This window comes from Ovis aries, chromosome 10 (genome assembly GCF_016772045.2).
Source record: "Ovis aries strain OAR_USU_Benz2616 breed Rambouillet chromosome 10, ARS-UI_Ramb_v3.0, whole genome shotgun sequence".
NCBI lineage: Eukaryota > Metazoa > Chordata > Mammalia > Artiodactyla > Bovidae > Ovis > Ovis aries.
The window spans coordinates 15,750,226-15,776,451 of NC_056063.1; the positions used below are offsets into that span (position 1 = coordinate 15,750,226).

A 26,226-nucleotide genomic window follows, 5' to 3' on the forward strand; every position below is an offset into this window, starting at 1 on the left:
ATTGCCTGCAAATGTATACTGACATTTTAAAAATATTTCATTAGCTTTATATACAGAGAAGGCAGTGGCACCCCACTCCAGTACTTGTGCCTGGAAAATCCCATGGACAGAGGAGCCTGGTAGGCTGCAGACTATGGGGTCCTGAAGAGTCGGACACAACTGAGCGGCTTCGCTTTCACTTTTCACTTTCATGCATTGGAGAAGGAAGTGGCAACCCACTCCAGTGTTCTTGCCTGGAGAATCCCAGGGACAGGGGAGCCTGGTGGGCTGCCATCTATGGGGTCCCACAGAGTCAGACACGACTGAAGTGACTTAGCAGCAGCAGCTTTATATAAAATAATAAAATCTCTATGTTCTTAAGTTCCTAATATTGTTGATCAGAAATAGACAACTTTTTAAAAAATGATTCAGTTTGAATTTATTGATTCTTACGGGGGAAAAAAGAATTCAGCGTGGAGGAACCTAGGTTGTAAAGCTGGGTGATTTTTTCTGAAACAGGTATCACATGGTTTCATAAGTATGTGCATATGTAAAAACTCATCAAATTGTACATTTCAAGTACCTGCAGTCTATTGTATATTGTATGTCAGTTACACGTTAAAAACAGTATCACAAAACCTTTGCTTGAGTCAGGTTTCTTACTGATAATCTTGCCTTCATTTGCTTTCATTGACAATTTCTGTTATAGTTTTTGCTAATGAACTTTCAAGGAGTGCAGTTCAGTAGTTACCATGGTCCCTGACAGGTAATAGACACTCTGAATGTATTAGGTGGAATGTAATTGAGTAACATTAGATTGCTTTTCCTTTAGTACAGTGCTTACAGCACTCGCCTTGCAGGGAGAACCACCAGGCTCCAGTGAGAACTGTGAGCCATCAGTAAAGAACAGGGGAGGCAGAGAGCCACCTCTGAGTGAGGGCTGGCTTTGCCGGGGAGGCAGTGGCCCAGGAAGGAGTTTGCCAAGCAGAAGAGGAGGAGTGGGTATAGAAAATAAGGTGGCAGATGCCACGGGGTCCTCAGACGTTCTAGAGGCTCTTCTGTCTCAGTAGCAGTCCGTCCTGCCAAGGGGCACTAGTGATAAAGAGCCTGCCTGCCAGGAGACGGAAGAGCCGTGAGAGTTCCATCCAACCCACTCCAGTATTCTGGCCTGGAGAATCCCATGGAGGAGCCTGGTGGGCCACAGTCCATGGGGTCTCAGAGAGTCAGACACGATTAAGCAGCTTAGCACACACGCACGGTCTTGCCTACTCTTCTAACAGCTGGTGGCCTTTTCAGGTTGGTTTCTCCTCCAGTACCTGACACCAGGCCTTGCTTATGTTAGGTCTGCAGAACCCTCTAGAATTCACTGTCACAGGTTCACTTACTGTACTCACATGCTGCTCTGCCCCTCCACTCACTGGTACTGCACAGCTTCTCTTCATCCCATCTTTGTTCTCCCTGATTCCAGTCTCTCCTTACCCTGCTTCATTCTCTGTATTGCAGCCAGAATCAGCCTTGATTTTACAGTGATTCATTTGCTGTAGGCCCCATGTTTAACAGCTGACTCCTGGTAGCTTTGATTTGGCATAACAATGTGATTCCAATCTCATTTGTGTGTCTTGAGCAATGCTGATGAAAAAGCCATTCAAATGGGAAGGAAGGGCATCTGTCTTCTGGGGAGTAATGGGCACAAGTCACTGGGCTAAAGAGGACAGGATTAGAAAGTCCTGGTTGAAATCAAGATAAATCGAGGTGTCCTGTAAATGTGGCTTTTACACTTGGACGTTTATACCAGTCAAAACAAGGACAAACACAAGCATAGCATTACCTCGAATTTACTAGAAGTCAGCCATAAACAAGAAGGAAAATCTGTCATTTGCAGCAGCCTGGAAGCACTTGGAGGGTATTATACTCAGTGAAATAAGGCAGAGAAAGACAAATACTTTTTGATATCACTTATATGGAATCTAAGAAGTATGACAAACTAGTGAATATAACAAAAAAAGAAACAGATATAGAGAACAGACTAGGGGTTATTCATGGGGAAGGGGAAGGGGCAATGTAGAGATGGGAGTAAGAGATACAAACTATTTAGTATAAAATAAGCTACAGGGGTATGTTGTGTGACAGGGGGATATACCCAATATTTTGTAATAACTGTAAATGGAGTGTAACCTTTAAAAACTGTGAATCAGCATATTGTATACCTGTAACTTAAATTGTACATCAACTATACTTCAATTTTTAAAAATTAATTTTTAAAAAGTCAGGATATAACTAACATCATTTTTGTAATAAACTTAATATGATAAATTTATATAACATATCACTATGACCAACCTAGATAGCATATTCAAAAGCAGAGACATTACTTTGCCGACTAAGGTCCGTCTAGTCAAGGCTGTGGTTTTTCCAGTGGTCATGTATGGATGTGAGAGTTGGACTGTGAAGAAAGCTGAGTGCCAAAGAATTGATGCTTTTGAACTGTGATGTTGGAGAAGACTCTTGAGAGTCCCTTGGACTGCAAGGAGATCCAACCAGTCCATTCTGAAGGAGATCAGCCCTGGGATTTCTTTGGAAGCAAAGATGCTAAAGCTGAAACTCCAATACTTTGGCCACCTCATGCGAAGAGTTGACTCATTGGAAAAGACTCTGATGCTGGGAGGGATTGGGGGCAGGAGGAGAAGGGGACGACAGAGGATGAGATGGCTGGATGGCATCACTGACTCGATGAACGTGAATCTGAGTGAACTCCAGGAGTTGGTGATGGACAGGGAGGCCTGGCGTGCTGCAAAGAGTCGGACACGACTGAGCAACTGAACTGAACTGAACATAAAAAATAGAAGCACATTTTTATATTTAATTCCTATATAGTGTCAGTTAAAAGTTCTTAGAGGCACTGTAAAGAAAAGACAGAAACATTGGGGTTTTTTAGTATGTAGCCTTTGTTTTTAGAAGATTAGCGTAAGAATATGTGAAATGCTAAATGATTTAAATTCTTTGAGATAAGTCTGATTTTAGCATTAATCTTTTGTGGCTGTGTTACAGAAGTTCATATCCAGCTTTTATTGTCATTCTTGGATGTAAAGTTTAAATTCTTCAAAGTTGAAACATAGGCAGAAATATTCTTTAACTCCTTTCTATTCACTTTCTTGATGGAGAGAGAGTGAGACCATATGGCCTCAAACCCCATTCACAGCGGAAAGTCTGAAGCAGTGATTCAATAGGGACTCCTTTCTCCCTTTGGCATCTTATATGGTAGTCTAAATGACCCTCACTTTTTCGGATCAATGTCAGGGTCACCACAGCTGGTCCTAAACAGATATTCTTGAACCTGACCACTCTTCTCATTTTCCCCCAGCTTTCATTTGGTTCTAGTTACTCTCACTTTTTAATTTTTCAGAGGTTGCCAAAACAGCGTGTTAAAAGTTATCTTATATTTTCAGAAATTCTCTCTGAATCCCAGCCCACACTGATGGCCACATCCTGCCAGATATCCCTCATCCAGCATTTATAGTTTCATGGAGTCTCTAATGAAGTAGCCATTTGCTTGAGTTGCTTAGTCTCCATAGCAACAGTATCTTGGTTTGTGTCTGCCTGGGTAGCTTCTTACAGCTTGACATGATATGCAGCTAATATTTCTGATTTTTCCTCAGAAGCAACTGGAAATTTGCAGAACGATATTTTAAAATTTGCTGAATAGAAGTTGTTTGATTCCACTGTTGTATTCTCTTGGCACCCATCACATAGTCATAGGATCATAGACACTTTAATTTGGAAAAATGATTCATACTTGCAGTATATATCACAGGGACTGGCTAGAGAAATGCTGTGTCTATCATCATAAGCAGCTTACTTAATCCCTAACCTAAATAATTTTAGGAGTAAAAGAGAGCCAAGGTTAGCAGTTGGGGCTGTTTGACGATCTTGGATGCTTAGCTTTAAACCATCTTAAATAATTCTGGTTGTAAGTATTCAAGTTGCAGTATAATAAATATGAAAATGGGAAAGTACTTATCACAGTAATTTCCCAGTCTTTTATTGTCAGATTTCTGTTAGGTCAGCCTCTTTGAACTGCATTACCTCATTTATTTCCCCTCCTACACACCCACTCTAAGTTCCTTCAGTCACTACTGAAGCTAACAGTTACATAAATCTGTTTTCATTTTTAAAATGTGTTTTCTTCAGATTTCACATAGTGAAAACATGCACCTTGCAGAAAATACACATTCTCTAATACACATTATTTGGACAAGACAGTGTAGCCTGTTGTGATAGAATTCACAGTTTCAAGAATCTGATCTCATCTTAAATGATAAAAAATTATTGCTGTACCATCTGTTATAGAAAATGTAAAAGCTCACTTAAAACCACCAAGTTCATTTCACACTCCATACTTTAACCCTTACCTCATATGTGAATAAATGAAACCCACAGGTGCCCACTTCCCTTTAGTTATCATCTTGATCTGTATAAAAATACAGCAGACTCAACAAATTCTGACTAATTTCTTTCTTGGCTCTGAATATTGAACCTGAAGAAGCACCAGCATATTTTAGAATGTGTTCATTCAAATATATATGTGTACGTATACGTACATACTTTTTTTTTTTTTTTTCACTTTTTCCTGCCCAACTCAATTACTGAATGAATTCCACTAGGAGACCAAAGTTGCTGTCTAAGAATGTTACCCTGGATTTTTCCGTGGACACTGACTTTACCCTCACCTTCAGCTAGCAGCACTGGAGGGCCCTAAAGGCTTCCCTGGTGGCCCCATGGTAAAGAATCCACCTGCCAGTGCAGACGGGAGATGTGGATTTGATCCCTGAGTCAGGAAGATCCCCTGGAGAAGAAAGTGGCAGCCCACTCCAGTCTCTTGCCTGGAAAATTCCACGGACAGAGTAGCCTGGCAGGCTGCAGTCCGTGGGGTCGCCAAGAGTCAGACGCGGCTGAGCACAGATGCACACCAAGGCAGACATCTGAGCATGTTCCCTGCGGACGTTCCATGGGCACAGACTTCACCCTCACCTTCAGCTAGCAACACTGGAGGGATCCGGGGGAAAGAGCTTGGTATAAAACTGTTACCACAAAGGGAGAAATAAAGCAAGGGTTTGTTTCCGTAACTGCTCTTCAGCCTCATTCAGAATGTCTGTCAAAGCAACATTTACAAAAATTAATGACTCGGATCATCATATAAACAGTTTAGCAAAATAAAATGGATTTGGTCCACATAAATAGCCTCTGTAATAACTTGTATCATCCATGCATGTTGATGACGCAGAAAATATTTTTATACGTTTGTTTGGGGCCCATAATAGTCATTCTCTGACTAATAGGAGCTACATGAAGAATAGCCTGATATCCCTAATGTTTTATAGGAGTTAAAAACTATAAGTGACTAAAAGGTAAAGCTTCTCTTAAGTAGCATTAGCAATGCAAGTAAAATGACACAGAGTCTGGATCCATAAAGCATCAGGACTGTTTCTGCCCACACCTTGTTTTAGAAAAGGTTTTCCTATATGCTCAGCTTTTTGCCTTTGTTCTAAGACCAGCTATAAAAAACCTAGACTTGATTTGAACCAGATAGTGTTTTATGTATTTAGAAAAACCGGGACCGAAACATTTCTATAGTGCCGCCTTCTCTCTACTAATAGCAAGAAAAATTATTTTCTTAAATTTATAAAATGATATATTCAGTTCTTAATACATCTGTCCATAAGCTCTATAAAAGAAAATTTGCTGGGTAACTTCATGTCAGTGTCACAGTTCCTCACCAAATGATAACCTAGTCGGAAGCCTGTTTATCAGTGAGCAGATAAGAAGCCTTAGGAGCTTACAGAAGTGGGGGCTGAATGTCTCTTGACAGGGCTGGCAACCTGAACTGCCAAAACTGTGAAAATAGAGAATCTTAGGGTAATGATTACTCTCAGCACTTGATCAATATGGTAACATGAGCATTAGTGTTTCTGTTATGAAACTGAGTTAGTTTTATTATATGAACGGTCATCTCTAGCTGTTTCTCTTTTACTTTTTAAAGCATTTTATCCACAAAAGTAGAACCTGTGTGAGACTAAGCTCTCAAAAGCAAATTGAACTTTAAATTAATGAATACATTTCAGTTCTTAATGAAAAGAAAATTCTGCTTCTTAAATACTTGACTATTAAGGTGTTTTTAATCAAGATGTGTATGATGTGATTCAAGAATATTCAAGGGCTTGGCGGCGCCCAGGAACCCACTCTGAGCTGCCACAGTGACTGCTTGGCCTGCAGTCCCTCCCCCCGTCATCTCAGTCACACATCCCTGTGGGGTTCTATGAGCCCTTGTTGTTCATGGGGACTCCACCAGGAAGCCGAAGGCAGCAGTCAGTTCCTGAGCTGTGGGGGAAGCTCAGGCAGGAGTTCCTCGAATCAGTACCAACACCTGCCCTCTGTAGAGGAGAGTGACCTGGGAGAAGAGCTGGATGGTGAAATCTGAGTGGCATGAGTGAAGTGATGATGGCAAGACTTCTACACGTTGTCTGCGTGGATCCACCTCACACAAAAGTCTGTGAGGGTCAGTGTGGATAAGTGTTGGGCCAAGCAATTGAAAGACATAAAAATCTAAGCTAATCATTAGACATTATGGGCAGAAAGGGACCCAAGAGTTATTGTTTAATGTCCCCTGAAAGCATTAGCCTCTTTGGCTGATGAAGTGAAACAATACGTGTGAAATAATCTAAAGCTGTATGGAAAAAAATCTAGAGAAAAGCAACTAAAAATGTCCAGGCAGTGAAAAAGAGGGCCAAGTGAAATAGACAGAGGGAAGGACGGGAACAGTTACTTCGTTCAGTTGTATCCGCTCTACAGTTGGTCTAGAAGTGACCCCATCTCCTGAGAAGAAAAATACATAACCTTCTGTAATCATATTTTATATGAAGAAGACGGGAAAAGATTTTTCAAAACTATTTAGTTTTAAATGGTTATGTGTTCTCTCTGTAACTTAAGAAGATGTTCTGCTCAAGTGCATTTTTCTACCTTTGTTAAACTCAGACTCATGTTCTAGTCACTACTGATTGAAAGTCATCTGTGAGAGACTGATTTGAGTGCCCTAAGGATTAACTCCAAAAATACTTTGACTGCATCTAAAATTCAGTAAATTTTTTAAATTTCTGATATATAAACAGTTACCCAAAACTGTAAGCTCCCATATTTTTAATATGTCTCTTGGTGCTGTGGTTTAATTATTTGTTCTGATTAGCACTTTCATGAACATTACATGTTTTACCTGCAGCTGAATGACATTTAGAAAGAAATTTTCTTATCCTTGAAGAAAGTGCTTTTTATCTGATGTAGCCAGATACCCCTATCAGGATAAAGGATGAACTTAGTTTCCATAAATCTTGGTTTTAAAATCTAATTGGTGAAGCGGATTATTATTAAAAGTTGTGCTTATTCATATAACTTCCATATATTTCTGTTTAGTGTGACTATTTGAATGATTACAGTAAGTCAAATAATAAAATGTATTGAATTGTACTTTGGGACAAGCACCTTTAAGTGTTTAAAGACTCTCTCGCATACTTCTGTTGTTATAGTCATCATTTTTTCTCGTGAGAGCGCCAAGGTGTTGAAGAGATTGGCCAACTTGGCCGTGGCGACACCTGGGACAGAACTGGACCTTAAAACTGGAACCTGGTTTTAGATCCTGCCATGCCGTGGTGTATGGTATGTTCTCTCTAAACTGAGCATTGTTCAGAGCCATTCTGGGTGCCATGGGTTTGCTTTAATCTTTGATTTTTATTTTTAATGGGAAATTATCAGCATGAATCTGAATTTAAAAGGTATTTCTTTGTTGCTTTTTTGAATATAGTCATCCCTGGGCATCCATGGGACATTGGTTCCAGGACCCCCTGCAGACACCAAAATTCCAGATGTGCATGTCCCTTATACAAAATGAAATTCACAGATGTACATTAAATAAAATGATGTTAATAGCGTTGGACCTTATTATCCACGCGTTTTGCATCCTCAGCTACAGAAGGCCGGCTGTATTGAGTTAGAAATACAGTTCCTAGTCCTTTGTACCTACCACTCTGGGAATCATAGCAAATTATTTAGGCTTTTTACTTTTCTTGGGGTATGGAGAAGAGAAATAAAAGTTCTTAAAAATGAAACAAGTATTTTTGTCATTCATCATCCATTGGAGTTTAGGGTAATTTTCAAGAGTAGCTACTTGGACAGGTCTTGAGAACTGACAAATGATCCCTGATTTGCTAAACTTTTTTTCCTCATGAGTTTCTACTTTGTGCCTGTACTAAAATATTAACTATTTGATTAACAGGAAAAGCAGAAGCACTAAAGGGTTTTTTTACCTCAAACGCTGTTGCTTCCTTCTGCTCCCACCCCCTTCTGCTTTGCCTGCCCTTGTTCTTCCCCCATCACACACACACTTACGTTGAAATAGTCTTTCCAAGGTGAAAAACAGTTTGCTTTCAGGAGATGGTGTAAGAAATCATGCTTGACGTGGTCTAAAGAAAAAACACATTGCAGTGAATAAGTTGCAGGTGACCAGTCCATAGTTCTTCAGGCCGGCACTGTCTATCAGATCTAATCCCTGAGTCTATTTGTCACTTCCACTGTCTAATTGTAAGGGATTTGACTTAGATCATACCTGAATGGTCTAGTAGTTTTCCCTACTTTCTTCAGTTAAAGTCTGAATTTGGCAATAAGGAGTTCATGATCTGAGCCACAGGCCAAAGTTCATAATTATTTGAACAAAAACTCCAGGCATTGTGAATCTTAGGTACCCTTTTGATTCCCAGAGTCACAAGAACCAGTTGTGTGTGCTGTCTTCTGCCCCCTTCCTCCAGCTTGGGCATCTGTGTGGTACTTGGACGCCACCAAGAGTGCTGGTGACTGGGAAGTAATGCCACTGCATAGGCTGAAGGGGGGCTTCCCTAGTGGCTCAGATGGTAAAGAATCTGCCTGCAATGCAGGAGACGTAAGAGACTTGGATTCGATCCCTGGGTCAGGAAAGATCCCCTGCAGAAGGGGATGGCTACCCACTCCAGTATTCTTGTCTGGAGAATCCCATGGGCAGAGGAGTCTGGCGGGCTACAGTCCACAGAGTCACAAAGAGTCAGACGTAACTGAGTGACTAACACGAACAGGCTGAAGGTAGCTACTGAACATGCCTTCAAGTTTAAGATAATAAGTAGATTACTTAAGGAAAGACTATGAGAGCAAAGGAAACTATATAAGACAGTAAAAATATCCTGGCCATTGGGTAAGATACTTATATTTTGGACTGCTGAGTGGAGACTCTGTGTCTTTTAGCTAATGGAGGGCACTCTCTGGAATGTCGGTGATGTATGCTCTTCCAGAAGTGACGATTTGACCAGGGATTGACAGTCTTACAGTGTTTGGCTGCAAAACAAAAATTAGGCAGTAATTAAACAAAACCAATTAGATCCCATTTGTTTATTTTTGCTTTCATTTCCAGAATTCTGGGAGGTGGATCATAGAGGATCCTGCTGTGATTTATGTGTCGTGGTGGATTCATGTCAATGTATGGCAAAACCAATACAGTATTGTAAAGTAAAATAAAGTAAAAAAAAAAAAAAAAAACCAAGACGCTTATAATGTGTCTTCATTATGCTCTCATTTATTTTACCTTACCCAACACATACCCAAAAACTTGTGGGTGACTTGTTTCTAACTAATGTAGGAGCAAAGTCCACTGAATTTTTATTCCCTCACCAGTGAGAGAAATATTCTATGTCTGTATTGTCCTGTACGGTATCCACATGCGGCTGTTGAACAAACTTAACATGGCTGACGTGTCTGAGGAAATGAAGTTTCAGTTTAAATAGTTGGATATCGCTAGTGGTTACTCTGTTGGATAGTGCAAGTGGATAATGGAGTTTTTTCCCTTTGTTGGGTTTTTCCTACAGAGTGAAAATTAAGCCTTATGTATTTTACAGTCTCTTCTCTTAAATGGCAGATCTAGGTGTTAGCATGTACTGTGCTGTGCTTAAATTGCTCAGCCGTGTCCAGCTGTTTGGAACTCCGTAGACTGTAGCCCACCAGGCTCCTCTGTCCATGGGGATTCTCCAGGCAAGGATACTGGAGTGGGTGGGTTGCCGTTTCCTTCTCTATGTTACTGTAAATCTTATGATATGACGTCCAGATTACAATTATTGATTAATCACAGCTTTTCCCTCACTTGCTTATTTAACACATTTATATTGCATGCCTAATTTCTGGGCCCTGGGAATATGAACAAGGTCCCTATTTTCATGAAGCTTAAAATAATTAACAGGTATTTGTAAGACACTTAAAATACTTAATTTTAATGTTTACTCTCTGTAATCCTTCTAGTAGTCCTTCCAAGTAAGGATATGTTTGATTACTCGTCAGTTGCAAGTGCTGAAATTTTTTCAAATCCACATTCTAACAGACAAATGTGTGTTGGTTGGCCAAAAAGTCCGTTCAGGCTTTTCCTTAAGGTTGTATGGAAAAACCCAAACGAACTTTTTGGCCAACCCAATACTGTTAATACTATTACTGTACCTCTGAGAAACTCTCTGTCCTGTTGAAGCTTCCTGTAAATGCACTTTCTTAAAACTAGGCATCATCAGAACCTTTTGGTATTAGTAGATCACCTGGTTATTCCCTCACCTTCCCTTCCCCCCTAGCCTTCTGCCTGCCCTCTCCTGAGCTGGGCCGCCTTCTGAACATTGCATCTTGTTTTCTGACTTGGGGCCCAGAAGGTGTCCTCTCGCTCACAGGCAGTCCCAGCCCTCTGGCTGTTCCTGCTTCTCCTTGCAGGGACACTTTTCTCTCGCTCACCCTGCAAATGTCAGCCTCCTGCTCCCCCGTGGGAAGCACTGTTTACCTCCTTCACTGCTTTACTCCCTCCTTTTCAATAATGAAATCAACATCGTAAGATAATTTACCTTCTTTTGTGAAACCTGTCATTTTAAGAATAGCATAAATTGCAGTCAAATGCAGCTGGAGCACAAAGGATAGATGGATGCTAAAGTAATGATATTTACATCATAAAATGACTCCTACACGTTGGCAGTTGCTGATGGAAACATTTGTTGTTCAGTGATTTTGGAGTTGCTTAATTCTATACTTGACAACCAGATTAGCTAGGCAGTATTACTTAGGGATTTTTGCTTAGGCAGGAGAATAGTCTATGTGTATATAATGAGGCGTTATTGTGGAATTTGTTAATACGGGATTCAACCTTTTCTCTTGTGATATAATTGTCCAATAAAGGTGTCATTTGTTCACTTGCTTAACCAATATTCGTTGAGTTACTTTTATGTAAGATGCACTAAGTGAGATCAATGAAGGATTAATTGAATAAAATATATAGACTTGTCTTCCCCAGTCTGCCAACAGCTTAGAGCAATAGAAATTTGGCTTTTTTTCATTGTTTTAGATTTTGACATTTAAAATATTTGGGTGTTTATACTACTTTTTTATTTGAGGATTGAATTCCCATTACAGTGTGTAAATTGTAATACACTGTAATAAAGATCTCTAAGTAACTTTAATAAGGTGGATTATGAACCATAATTATAGCTAGTAGATAGTGACATTGATGAAATAGGAATCTTTTTTCAGTGTTGTAAAGAAGAATGTGGTGGGCTTCTCTGGCAGTCCGGCAGTTAAGGCTCCGTTCTTCCCATGCAGGGTATGTGGATTCAGTCCCTGGTCAGGCACCTGTGATACTACATGGTGCTTGGTGTGACCAAATTAAAAAAAAAAAAAAAGTGCTCTTTTGTATGTGTCTGTAGAATTGGGCTAACTGAAAGCAGGTGGGTGCCTTCAATTTCCTTTCCAATAAGGAAAATTGCTTTTTTTGAGATGTAGTTGTTACACAATATTATATAAATTTCAGATGTACAACAAAGTGATTCATAATGTTTAAAGGTTATATTCCATTTATAGTTATTACAAGAAAATTACTTGTTTTTAACTAAACTCAATGAGCTGTTAATTAGAGATGTTATTCAGTTATATGGCCTTTTAGGGAGTGTATAGATTAACTACTTGAGGCTTTGAGTTAAAAAAAAAAAAGAAAAGATCTGAGTTCCCACTGTTTTGCTTTTAAGATTGAGAAGACGTATACAGAGCTTTAACACAGTTTCCACAACATAGCAAAATACTTTATAGAAGTCTGTTGTGTGGTGGTTTCATTAGTGCTTTCACTCTCAGGTTATATAGCCCTTGAGCTTTTCCTTTGATTGGAAAGTAAGAAACTGACCCTTTATATAATATTCTAGAAAGACTGGTAATTCAGTGAACCCTAGTCTTCTAAGACTGTGGACATATATTCTAAACTGTCCTGAAATGGTGGTAGTAATTAGCACCACACTTTTCTTTTTTTAGTGGTTTGTAAGAGTAGGGTCTATCTGTGTCCAAATGATCACATAATAATATTTTTCTATTATTATTTCTCGAAAATAACACCATGTTTTTAAATTTTCTGAAAAAGTTAACACTAAAAAAAAAAAAAGATTTATTTATTTTTGGCTGCGCTGGGTCCTCGCTGCTGTGCACTCAGGCTTTGTCCTGTTGTGGCGAGTGGGGCCTACTCTTCATTGCAGCGAGCAGGCTTCCCACTGAAGTGACTGCTTTGGTTGTGGAGCACGGGCTTAGTGGCCTTGCAGCATGTGATATCTTTCTGGACCAGGGATCAAACCCATGTCCTCTTCATTGGCAGGCTGATTCATAACCACTGGACCACCAGGCAAATCCCAGACCAATTTTTTAAATGATTGTGACAATAAAACTTTCAGCTTTCCCCCAGTCCAGCCCCAGACCTCTGTGTGTAGTTTGCTGTTCAGCTGTGCAAACCAGATATTTCCACATTGTATTATTTTGTACAAGCCTAGTTTTAAACCTTATTTTGACTTTGAAGGCATGTTGAGGTCAGTGATGTTTAATTTGGTACATTGTTCAGTGGTGAAATGGAATTGCAAATTGTTCTGACACTTAATGTGGTAATGTTAAATGAATTATTTAGTGTTAAGTAAAGAACCCTGCTTAATTATTTTAAACTATTCAAGTTAATTAAAGTGTTTTAAGGTTTAGTTTTTCAAAAATATATTTTCCATCCATAGGTTAACCTTTTGAATTTTGAATCATAAGATATCCTCTTTTAATTAAAACAAAACCCTTGTACTTGACTTTTTAAATGTATAATAAGAAGGTTAAATTTTTATATGAGCTCTTTAAAAAAAAAAGTTAATTCAGTGTTTTCCTTTATATATTTAAAAGATTGAATACTTTGAGGATAAAAGTGGCATGACACTCCATGGATGATGAAATTGGCTGTTAGAACTTGTATATTAGAATTGAAAGGAAACCATGCCACCTAAATCTGAATCAGGATGCAGTGGCTGAAAATAAATCCTAGTGTAAGAGTATGACAAGAAATAAGCTGCCATTTATAAAAACGCACTTAACCTAAACACACTGAAATCCCAAGGAATTTTCAAGCTGTGAAGTAATGGGAGCAATCATTTAATGTGGAAAGAAGAAGCCAGTGCATGCCTCCCTCTTTGAATGTCTCATAAGATCAAATTGTGGAGTGAGGTGATTGAAACAGAAAAGATAATTTAGTGGCAGCATAACAGCTAGATTACCATTTAGAGAGGCCAGGCCCCTGAGACATGATTGCATTAAGGGGATAGGCCTAAGGTTAGAATACAGAGAGAGGTGTTCAGAAACAGGCTGCCACTGGTTTTTTTCTTTTTAATCCCCCTCCAGAGGATTTACACATGCATAGTTCTCAGTTCAGTTCAGTCGTTCAGTTGTGTCTGACTCTTTGCAAACCTATGGACTGCAGCACACCAGGCTTCCCTGTCCATCACCAGCTCCTGGAGCTTGCTCACACTCATGTCCATCAAGTCGGTGATGCCATCCAACCATTTCATCCTCTGTCATCCCTTTCTCCTCCGGCCTTCAATCTTTCCCAGCATCAGGGTCTTTTCCAATGAGTCAGTTCTTCGCATCAGGTGGCCGAAGTATTGGAGCTTCAGCTTCAGCATCAGACCTTTCAATGAATGTTCAGGACTGATTTCCTTTAGGATAGACTGGTTTGATCTCCTTGCTGGCAACCCACTCCAATACTCTTGCCTGGAGAATCCTGTGGACAGAGGAGCCTGGTGGGCTGCTGTCCATTGGGTCGCACAGAGTCAGATACGACTGAAGTGACTTAGCATGCATGCATGCATTGGAGAAGGAAATGGCAACCCACTCCAGTATTCTTGCCTAGAGAATCCCAGGGACACAGGAACCTGGTGTGCTGCCGTCTATGGGGTCGCACAGAGTCGGACACAGCAGCAGCATAGTTCTAATCCTTTGTAAACATTCCTATACCTGTCTGCAACTGTTCGTTTCTTTCTAAACGTTTATCTGTCAGTCACTTTGAGACATCTTCTAGGCTTGGAGGAGTAGTTTCTGCCTAGTCTTTTGGGCTTCACCTCTTAGGAACATGGGCTGTCCTGCTTCAGCTTACCAAGTGCACATCTTGGAGTTATTCTTTACTTCATAGCAGCACACAGTCAGTTGTCATAATACCAACCCCCCTGTCCCTCTTCAGTCCTGCAGATAACCAGTTATAGGTAGTGAAGTCGCTCAGTTGTGTCCGACTCTTTGCGACCCCATGGACTGTAGCCTATCAGGCTCCTCCATCCATGGATTTTCCAGGCAAGAGTGCTGGAGTGGATTGCCATTTCTTTCTCCAGGGGAACTTCCCGACCCAGGAATCGAACCCAGGTCTCCCGCATTGCAGGCAGACGCTTTACCGTCTGAGCCAAATTTGTTTAATGTTTGTCTTCCACTAAGCAAGTCTTTCCTTGGTAGACAAAGGCACCTGGAAAATATCCTGATGCTGGGAAAGATTGAAGGCAGAACGAGAAGGGAAAGACAGAGGACAAGATGGTTGGATGGCATCACCAACTTGAGGGACATGAGTTTGAGCAAGTTCCGGGAGATGGTAAAGGACAGGGAAGCATGGTATGCTGCAGCCCATGGGGTCGCAGAGAGTCAGACACAACTGAGCCACTGAACAACAACAAGAATAGGCACCCAGTAAAGATTTGCTGGATGACTGTCTGTAAGAAGCTTCCTCTAAAGTCTGGGCATGGCACAGCTTCGGCCATGGGGACTCACGTGAGGGAGAACAGTGGACTGAGCTGGAGAGGGAGCGGGGACTAGATCCCAGAATGACGTGCAGTCATGGGAAGAAGCTTGTGCATCACCCAAGAGCAGTTAAGAGGCCATTGAAAGATTGTAAACCCACGTCCATCTTTGGGTGGATACCTCCCTTCTAGGTCTCTAGCTAGTGCTTTCTTCCTAGTTTATAGAAACTCTACTTGGCCCATGAAAACAGAGTAACACAGTAAATACAATTATGGTTACATGGACAGTAAACTTCTGAAGACGCTTCTAGAGTACTTTTTCTACACTTCATAAAATTATGGTCTCATATAGTTAAAGGATATATATGGATTTGTAAATAATTGGAAGAATTAAAATACTTATAATACTGAAATAACTATACTCAATTTGGCAATCACAGCTAAAAACAAAACCAGTAGTATTTACAGCTTTCAGATTAAAAAAAAAAAAAAAGGCAATTGGTGGATCTCTAATATCTCCTGAGGAATTTGGTATTATATATCAAATCTCAAAGAAAGGCAGTGCCAAAGAATGATCAGATTACCGTACAGTTGCACTCATTTCATATGCTAGCAAAATTATGCTCAAAATCCTTCAAACTAGACTTTAGCAGTCCATGAACTGAGAACTTCCAGATGTACAAGCTGGATTTAGAAAAGGCAGAGGAACCAGAGATCAAAATTTCTAACATCCACTGGATCATAGAAAAAGCAAGGGAATTCCGAAATATATATATACTTCTGCTTCATTGATTATGCTAAAGCTTTTGACTGTGTGGGTCACAACAAACTGTGGAAAATTTTTAAAGAGGTGGGAACACTGGACCACCTGACCTGCCTCCTGAGAAACCTGTATCCAGCACAAGAAGCAACAGTTAGAACCGGACATGGAACAAAGGACTGGTTCCAAATTGGGAAAGGAGTACGTCAAGGCTGTATATTGTTACCCTGCTTATGTAACGTCTATACAGCGTGCATCATGCAAAATACCAGGCTGGATGAAGCTCAGGCTGGAATCAAGATTGCCAGGAGAAATATCAACAACTTCAGATACCCAGATGATACTACCCTTATGTCAGAAAGCAAAGAGAGGAACTAAGAGCCTCTCGATGAAGGTGAAAGAGGAGAGTGAAAAAGCTAGCTTAAAACTCTGCTTTCAAGAAACAAAGATCATGGCATCTGGTCCCATCTCTTACGGCAAATAGATGGGGAAAAAGTGGAAACACTGACAGACTTTATTTTCTTGGGCTCCAAAATCACTGTGGAGGGTGATTTCAGCCACAAAATTAAAAGATGCTTGCTCCTTGGAAGAAAAGCTATGACAAACTTAGACAGCATATTAAAAAGCAGAGACAACACTTTGCTGAGAGAGGTTCATATAGCCAAAGCTATGGTTTTTCCACTGGTCATGTATGGATGTGAGAGTTAGACCATGAAGAGAGCTGAGTACCAAAGAATTGATGCTTTCAAACTGAGGTGCTGGAGAAAACTCTGGAGAGTCCTTTGGACAGCAAGAAGATTAAACCTATCAATCCTAAAGAAAATCAACCCTAAATATTTATTGGAAGGACAGATGCTGAAGCTGACACTACAATACTTTGGCCACCTGATGTGAAGAGCTGACTTACTAGAAAAGACACTGATGCTGAGAAAGACTGAGGACAAGAGGAGAAGGGAGTGACAGAGGATGAGATGGTTAAATGGCATCACTGACTCAGTGGACATGAGTTTGAGCAAACTCCAGGAGATATCAAAAGACAGCATAGACTGGTGTGCTGCAGTCCATGGAGTTGCAAAGAGTCAGACACGACTTAATCACTGAACAACAACCACCTAAAAATAAGCAGAAGGAAACAGAAAAGAAACTCCATCCAACAAATTAAATAATAATATTATTTAAAAAAAGAAAAAGTTACCTTTTATACTGCAAGTTGTTCCTTTGAAGGAATTTTAAATGAAAATTATTTTTAAAGTCCCATTAAAAGAAAGTAATATATTATGTTCAACATATATTATTTTTAAATGAGCAACATTTTTATAGCTTTTAAACTAACCTTCCAAGAAACAATATTTCTTTTTCCTATAAAAAAAAGCATACTTACTTTTCTGATTATAAAAGTGATAGATGCTTATTACAGAGAATTTAGAAAATATATGGGAATCTTAAATGCCTTCATTCTGATCTCTTCCCATCTTTCATGTTAAGTTCTACTTTCTTTAAAACTGTATCTTCTTTTTTCTGTCTGTATCAAGTAGATAATTTTCTAATATGGTTCTCAGTTTCTTTGCTGGGATCATTGCATCTCACTCATTCCTTTGGGGTTCATTTAACTTCTTGCTGAAATGAATCCTTGAGTAGTTCTTTTGGTGAGGATCTATGTTTTTGTATGAGTATTTTTATTTCATTCTTACTCTTTCATTATAATTTAGCTAGACATGGCTGGCAATTATTTTTCCTGTAGTGCTTTAAGTTAAAAAGTCTATAGGTACGATGGTGCCTTTGTCCTTTAAAAATAGTTACTTTGGAAAAAAAGTAGTCATTTTGGAAAGCTACACCTTTTCCCACCTTAAAACGTTTGTTTTTTGTTTTTTTTTTTTAGATTTACTGTGCTCACATACCAGAATAATTTAATTTTTAAAATAAATAAATGGTTGAATGTGAGTCACTGGGTATGGTAATATATGTTGTTGTTGTTCTTTAATTGGTAAGTTGTGTCAGACTCTTTACAATCCTAAGAACTGTAGCCTGCCAGGCTCTTCTTGTCCATGGGATTTCCCAGGCAAGGTACTTGAGTGGGTTGCCATTTCCTACTCCAGGGGATCTGCCCACCCAAGGATGGAATCCACGTCTCTCGTGTTGGCAGGTGGATTCTTTATCACTTAGCCACCAGGGAAGCCCATGGTAATATTTAGCCCAAAACAAAATCTCCTAAGATTGCTATTTGAATATGTACTAGTATTATATTTTATAATATGCTCTACATAGTGTCATATGTTTATTTTACAGTTCTTTTTCCAAAAGCGCTATTTTTAGTTGTATTTTGATTTAGATGGATCATTTATCTGTACTGTCTAGTGCAGCAGCTACTAAGCCTGAGTGCTGATGTGTCCTGATTTTATATACCTTTGTCAAATGATTGGAAGTTTTGAATAAATACCTTGATTAGTTTTAGACCATATAACTTAAGATAATTCATTTTTACATGCAGATTTTTTTCCCACAAATTTAAAGCTGATTAGCGTCTTTGTTTTAAAAGTTAAGGTTTGACTATACAGTATAAGATTTAGAAGGAAGTTGTAGAAATAAACGGGATAGTTGGTGTGTTTACCTGGTGGTCTGCTTTCCACGTTATAGTCATGCACAGTGTGTTTTTGAAGTATTAAGGCTGATATATCTTCTTTATATGTGAAGTATTAGGTCTTGATAAAAAGATTATCGGAATACCTGTTCAGGTTTCACTCTAATAAACAAGGAAGTTTGTTAATAATGCCTTCTGTTTTTCAGATTGCAAATAGAAGAATCTTCCAAACCTGTGAGGCTATCACAGCAGCTGGACAAAGTCGTGACAACCAATTACAAACCTGTTGCTAATCATCAATACAATGTAAGTCTTCATGTCGTTCTTCATTCTGGTCTGTCTTTAATGTCATACACTCTTAGGTTCTGAAAGGACCTTAGCAGTCCCACACCTTGCCGTCAGGTACTTGAGGTATCCAGGCTTACTGGGCGAGATAACAGTTTGCCAAGCATAGAAAAGGTATTCACTCTATAGCCAAAGTCATACAATGAGAAGAAGACAACCACTGTTGAAATGATTCCTGAAAAGTTTTTCAGAGAAATCAAACATTTCTTCAGTGTTTCTAATGGTTTGAAGCATAGTATCCTGAAAAAATATATATTAGCTTTAGAGTTTTTTCTCTGCCTTTATAACTGAGAGTAGGATCATGAACCAATGGTCATTTTTCCCATTGTTAAGATCGCTTTGCCTAGTTTCAGCTTTTATAGGAATTTTTACAGCCTCACACTACTGTGTAAAGTGTGCGCTGCCTGTATGTAAAAAAACCTTTTTCGTTAAAGTATATTGTATGTACTATATTTATTACATATATTGGAAAAGGAAATATCAACCCACTCAGTGTTCTTGCGAGGAGAATTCCATGGACAGAGGAACTTGGCAGGCTACAGTCCATGGGATCGCAGAGTCAGACATGACTGAGCGACTAACACACACTTTATAAATATATAGTGTACATATTTGTACACATACACAGTGTATGTGTGTATAGTACACACACGTATACATCTTATGTGTACTTTGTGCCGGGCAGTTCAAAGGTCTAACTGTTGTAATTGTTGCTGTGATCCTTACTTTATTGATGCAGAAACTGAGGCACAGAGAGGTTCGCTTCCTTGAGGTCACACAGCCAGTAATCAAATAGTCCAGACGTTGAACCATGGAAACTGGTTTAAGAGCCTTACTATTTTTTTTTAATTGAAGTATAGGCAACTTACAATATTGTGTTAGTTGTTGATATCCAGCAAAGTGATGTGATTTTTTATATATATATATATATGCATGTATATACACGTGTGTGTATATATGTAGAGTGTTAGTCGCTCAGTTATGTCCGATTCTTTGTGACCCTGTGGACTGTAGCCCACCAGACTCCTCTGTCTATGGCATTCTCCAGGCAAGAATACTAGAATGGGTAGCCATTCCCTTCTCCAGGGGACCTTTCTGACCCAAGGATTGATCCTGGGTCTCCTGCCTTACAGGCAGATTCTTCACTTTCTGAGCTCCCAGAGGAGCGAGCGAGCGCGTGTGTGCGTGCGTGCCTACGTGTGTGTGATCCTTTTTCATTTTAGGCTATTTCATATGTAGTAGTATGTATCCGTCCATCCCTTACTCCTGCTTTACTCCTCTGCCCATTTCCCCTTCGATGACCATAAGTTTGTTTTCTAAGTCTGTGAATAGGACCCTTACTCTTAAGAAACCCGTGTTGCTGTAGATCCTTAGCATTGCTTAAAGAGCTAAGTGATTTGGGTCTTGAAGTACCTGCAGTGTAAGGAGAAAGTGATGATTTTCTGAAAATAAAAGGAAGTCCAAGTTAAGTCAAGTAGCAGTTGAGAGTTGATGCCTTTGTGTCCTACTTTGTTGCTTAAGATTTCCCCTTGATACTGAATTTAGGAAGAAATAAATACTCTTTTAAGTTTGGCCTTTAAGTTCCAAGCTTGTCAAATGATGCAGGTTAGTATCTGCCCAACCACTACTTTATGATATTTGACTATCTTATGGTTATTTTATAAAGACAGGTAGCAAATGTAGACGCCTCCAGGGCCAAGCAGGCATCTTCTTGGGTAGGATGCTGAAATATAAGAAGGTAAATGGTAGAGACTATGATGAACTGAAGTGCATGTGCCCCTTCTAAAGACATCCAAATTTTAAAAACCGCTACATTGTTTCTCTCTATTGTTTATAATAGGAAAAGACTAGAAACAGATGTCCAAAAACAAGGATTAGTTCAGTACTTTAACAGTTTTTATTTTTTAGTGCTAGGGTGATTTTATCATAATTTTCTTTTTTACGAAATCTTTTTGAATTCTTGGAATTGTCAGTCTTTTGTTGGAATTGTCACAACGAGTACCTATTGTCTGAATTGTTACAGTGAGTGTTTCACAGTGTAAAGTTTTTCTGTTGCAGTGGAAAAGAGGGGAACGCTAGGGAAAAGTGTTAGTACTTAGCCATGACAGTGTCCTACCACAGTTATGTAAGATTTGTCTCCTCTGAACAAAAAGTGTTTTTGTTTTTTTTTTAATGCCAGTTTTATGCCTGAGATACCTGCTCTTGGTGAACCAAATAAATAAAGTTTCTGTCTTCAAGGAGCTACCACTTTTTTCAGTTTCTCTGGTCATGCCCTTTCAGACCCTGTTTGGGTATAATCCATATTTCGTTTGACCTAGTGAGTCCACATTTTGAAATTACAATTGCTTCCTTCTTTAGTTCCATTGCAAGGGTCCCTCTTGTTATACTGCTACATACCATCATTTCTGAGGCAAATGGAAAATCTTCTTAGGTCAGAGCTGGCACTTTCGCTTGTATCAAAGCTCTGACCTCTAATTCATGTTCAGAGTGATGTTGGCACTATACCTACCTGGCAGGTATAGAAGGATAGATTCCAGGTGTCATATTTTTGGAGTGCTTTTAATCGCTCTCTTTTTACTACTAAAATAAGTACAAATACATTGTATTCTGAACCACTTGGTAGGATATAAAGCTGTCACATCCCTTTTAAAGAGACTCTTTAACGTCAAGTGACATTTCAGTTCATGGTATCAGCCTTTGTTAACGTTGTCATAGCGCTGAGTCATTAATATTGATGTAATTATAGTGGTGAGTCATATAATCTTTAATTAACAAAGATTGACTGTAAGCCACCACGTTACACTGCTTGAATGTGTAGTGATTTCCACTGCCCCCCCCCCCCACTCCATGAGCGTGTATCGGAAATTGGTGGAGGCACCTGCATAGCTCTCAAAAGCATAGATAGTATTATAATAAAATGCAACTATAATAAGAGTGTAAAGCTTTTGTTTTTGTGGTCAGGGAACTAAAAGCCCACAAGGCACGTGGCCGGGGAAAAAGGTTTTTTACTGATAGAGTCATATAATCCAAATATAGAGTCTCTGATGTATAAGATTCCCTTCAACTGCCGCCATCCCTGACTGCAGGTGAGGGTGCCTGTGTATGTTCTGTGTTCTGCTTGACTTTGTGGACGTCATTATCCCGCCTGTGTAAATGTCATAGCATTCTTTTATGTAGTCTCCAGTCATAGGACCTTTCTCATAAGGAATTGTGCCCCCTGTTGTCCAGACAGTGGTCTCAATGCTGGCTGTAGACTAAAATCACCTGGGAAGCTTTTAAAAAAGAAAAATACCTTCAGAGATTGGTTGTATTGATCTAATGTGGAGGCCAACTATCTTTAAATTTTTTACCTAGTTAGTTCTGGCATTCAGCCACTGATCCAAAGAGACAGGAAATCTGCCTGTCCCTTGTGGCAGGTCTGCCATCTCCTGTGGCATGGGGAGCAAAAATGATGCTTAGAAGGGAGACCAGGAAGTCTCTTTCCACTAAACCTAAGGCTTTTTAGAAAGAATTAGTATCTTCTTGTCTCTATTATCATCAACTCCCCACCCTACCCCCCTGCTTCCAGCTTGAATAAAAGACTTCTCTTTGCCTTTTCTCCCCACCCTGGCAAGAGCTCCTGGTCTGAAAGTGATAGAACATTAGAAGAAACTGAACTAGAGAATTAGTGTTGGAGGGAGCAGAACTATTACATAAAATCTTGAAATAAACCCCCAGGAACTAAAAAGAAAATTTATTATAATGCATACCCTGTTTCATTCTGTGGAGCGACCAGTTGTGTTGTCTTAATCCTCAGAACTAAGGTTGTTGGGTGTTTTTTGGCTTGGCTTTTTTTTTTTCTTTAAGTATTTATATATATGTATATAAATTTGGAATTTTGTTGATTAAAGTGGGTGCCTGCAGGACTGAATCTAAAGGCCCCTCGGCAGTATTTGCTGCTGTATTATAGAGTATAGTGTAAGAATACTACGTGGTTTTAAAAAAAATGCTGCATGCTTTGTCCATTTGAATTTGCACACCAAAGACTGATCAACCCTAAAGAATTAATTTCCTCCCAAGAGGTAACAACAGAAATAGAAGCATAGAGGGTGGGGGAATCTTTCATAAGGATTTAAAATGCAAACCATGATATTCAAGGCTGTCACGCTCACTTTAAAAGTTAGAAACCTCCACAAAGACTGCCTTGACAAAGCAATCAAAGTATTTCTGCAAACAACAATCTAGAAATTTACAGACATCTGTATTGTAATATTTTAATTGGAAGTGGGTGGCATTTATAATTTTAGTCAGGGATTATTGTCTCAGTAATGACGGTTGAACAGCCCTATGCCACATCCACAATGGGTGTTCAGCATTTGGTTGCCGTTCAGTCTTGAATAATTTGTTTTATATTTTGAAAGTAAAATTGTATATGATGGAATTTGGGGATTATAAAAATTTGTACCTGGAGATGAAAGTTCTTTCTGAATTGACATTTCTGTGCAGCTGGTGACACCTTAGTTTATGGTCATTGGGGGTAGATATCAGTAATTAAAATTCATATAATACAAAAGCTATTTCTAGTCTAATAACTAGCCTAGTAGTATTTTGTGGTGGCTGCGAACAAGTTAGAAATCTGATTGCTTTGAGTGTCGGTTCCTGATAGTGCCAGTGCGAAACAAAATGCCCAAGGGTAAAGAGCTAAAAGGAGAAGAAATGGCGTATCTTGAAACAGTGGTCTTTTCCTAGACTGGTGCGTATCATGTGTTGTTTATTTGTGGAATTAATTTTTAGTACAGAGTTATACTATAGTTGTACTATACTATAGTACAGAGTTACTCTGTAACTCTGGAGATTAATACTAGTCTGAGTACTGTTGGCAGAATACTATACTATACTATAACTTTAGTATAAAGTTACAATATTAAGACTGCCATTTGTATACTGATGAACTTAAAAAGAGAAGTTACCTCAGGGATCTTAGTTTTGGCATGAGTATAATTAGTTGCTAATAATTTAATGATCATGGGATCATTTTAGTCCCTTTTTATAATTACATGTACTTTGGAACCACCTGATACCACAGAGCAGAATTGGGGTGATGGATCTCTCTTGAACATTATAAAAAAAAAGATTTAAATAATGCTGTACTACAAAAATTTTATTGAGCCATTGATAGGCATGGTTAATGCAGAAAGATAAGCAAACAAGTCTTGTCTGTTGTCTCCCCATTTTAAAGGAGGAGAGCACCAATGTTAAAAGCAGTGTTTTTTGAGATTGAAACATGTAAACCAAGATTTAAAAAGAAAATTTTCTGTGTAGAATTGGTACTTTTCTCACTGCTCGTTAACATTACAAATCACAACCTAATCTGACTCTTAATCAATACCTTCAGTATTGATTTTGAAGTTTCTTTCTAATTTATTCTCAGTTCTTACCTTCAGTCCTTTTGGGTCTGACCTATGGCTTTTAGGGTTGGGACAACTTGATAACAAACACTTAAGTTTTTCTTTCCACTGCCTATTGGACTGTATGCCCTCTCTAAAGTGGACTGTCTTGCTTTGGTAGTGGAGTCGCTCAGTCGTGTCCGACTCTTTGCAACACCATGGACTGTAGCCTACCAGGCTCCTCCATCCATGGGATTTTCCAGGCAATAGTACTGGAGTGGGCTGCCATTTCCTTCTCCAAGTATCTTCCCAACCCAGGGATCGAACCCAGGTCTCCCACGTTGCAGGCAGATGCTTTACCATCTGAGCCACCAGGGAAGTCCTATCTTGCTTTACCAGCATGTTTTGTTACTTGAAAACATTTTTCCTGTTCATCCTCCTAGCTTCTCGAGTCATTTTACATGAGGAAGAGAGGGCTAAGAGTGGAAGCTGAATATACCATAACTTCTGTTTCCTATTTCCTGAACTTAACTTTGTCCATCTTCTTTCGGCATAAATTAAAGCTGGGATGGAAGAACAGATAGAATATTGTACAAGTGTAGCTCCATACTGAGAGTACAAAAGCACGGCACTGACCTTTTGCTAGGTTCCCACCTCTCTGTCTTGTTTTTCTTGAGGACCAATTGTTATAGCCACACATTCCACGAAACAAACTCACTCAGAAGGACAATGCAGATTGTGGAGTGCAGTTTATTACACCTGCGGGCCCAAGGCAGAGTCTCCTCTTAGCCAACGACCCCAACCAGCATTTGTGAAAATCTTTTATACCCAATGTGTACGTGTCTGAACCCACCACTCCAAATTCCTTGAGACTTACATAAACCAAGGAAAATATAATCCCAATAACCCCATCATTCACATGCTATGTGCTCATGTGCTCAAACAAACAATTAGCCAATAATCATTGGCCAATAATCAATAAACCCAAGGTTACACTCCGATAGATACAGAAAAATGTATGGCCTGTCTGCAGGAAGGGGTGATAGTGTATGTTTTCTCTTAGGCGATGAGTAACCTAGATACGATCTTCAAGGTTCCCTTGCTTGGAGGGGGTCTTATCCTTCTGTTGTTGTTTTCATAGGTACTAAACACAGAGTTCAGAGTCCGTTGGAAAGGTGGCTGAGCATGATCAGCATGAACAGGCCTACGATGGAGTCCAGGCCCTATGAATTCCTTCTTCACAGTGACCTTTCGCTGAATGAAATCCCACACCCCACTCAGGCCTGTGAGAAGGAAATATGCTTTCTCCACTCTTCCTTAGTCTGATTCTACCTCCCTCTATTTTGTAGACGCCAAGTTAAGTTTCTCTTATCTTCCACTTGGTCAGCGTAAGGGGTTATCGTATCTTCTTCCCATGGTCCATACTTTTATACTCTTTCCTCCGGCCCTGCTTTCTAGACTGTCCATCGCAGTGGACAGAGCAAACCCTTTCAAGCACAGTGCAGCTGTGGAAGGGGATTTCAGGATGCAAACGGAGCAGTTATAAACGGGGGACATATGACATGTTTTAGACATTGGTCAGCAAAGCAAGGCTCAAACACGAATCACTGCAGGTATTCCATGATGTCGTTCCGCTTTTTAATCCAAAGAGCCTCCTTTTTGTAGATTTGCAGGGTTTGTCTTGGTCTGTCATGCTTTCTTTCTCCATCATACAGCCATTGTCTTAGTTCTCTCCTCTTTTTAACCCGAGAGAAAGAAAATTCTGTCTTGAGTGGCCTTCAAGTCCATCTCTTTTGGTCTTGCCTATAGCTCTGCAGCCTGTTTTCTCACAGAATTGGGGCAGAATCTGTACTTCTGCCTTTGACCATAAGTGCATTTTTTCCACCTGATGCTGGGCTGGGGTTCATTCCTCCCCAACAATACAGTCTGTGCCCTGCATTTACGCTTTTTCCCCAACATCATAAAGTTGTCCTAGATAACTCTGTGGTCTCCTTTACTACATTACTACATTTAAAATACTCAAGGCCCTTTGTATACATTTTAATACGCGAGCCT

At 39.5% G+C, this 26,226-nt stretch overlaps 1 protein-coding gene across 3 annotated transcripts in view; it reads left to right on the top strand.

Moving 5' to 3' along the window:
* Nucleotides 1-26,226, top strand: part of GTF2F2 (general transcription factor IIF subunit 2) — a 136,737-nt gene that overhangs the window by 91,753 nt on the left and 18,758 nt on the right. For all 3 annotated transcript variants that reach the window (XM_060394306.1, XM_060394307.1, XM_004012057.6), the window contains one exon: nt 18,667-18,766. In XM_060394306.1, the coding sequence (XP_060250289.1) occupies nt 18,667-18,766 (100 nt within the window). The remainder of the gene's footprint in view (nt 1-18,666; nt 18,767-26,226) is intronic.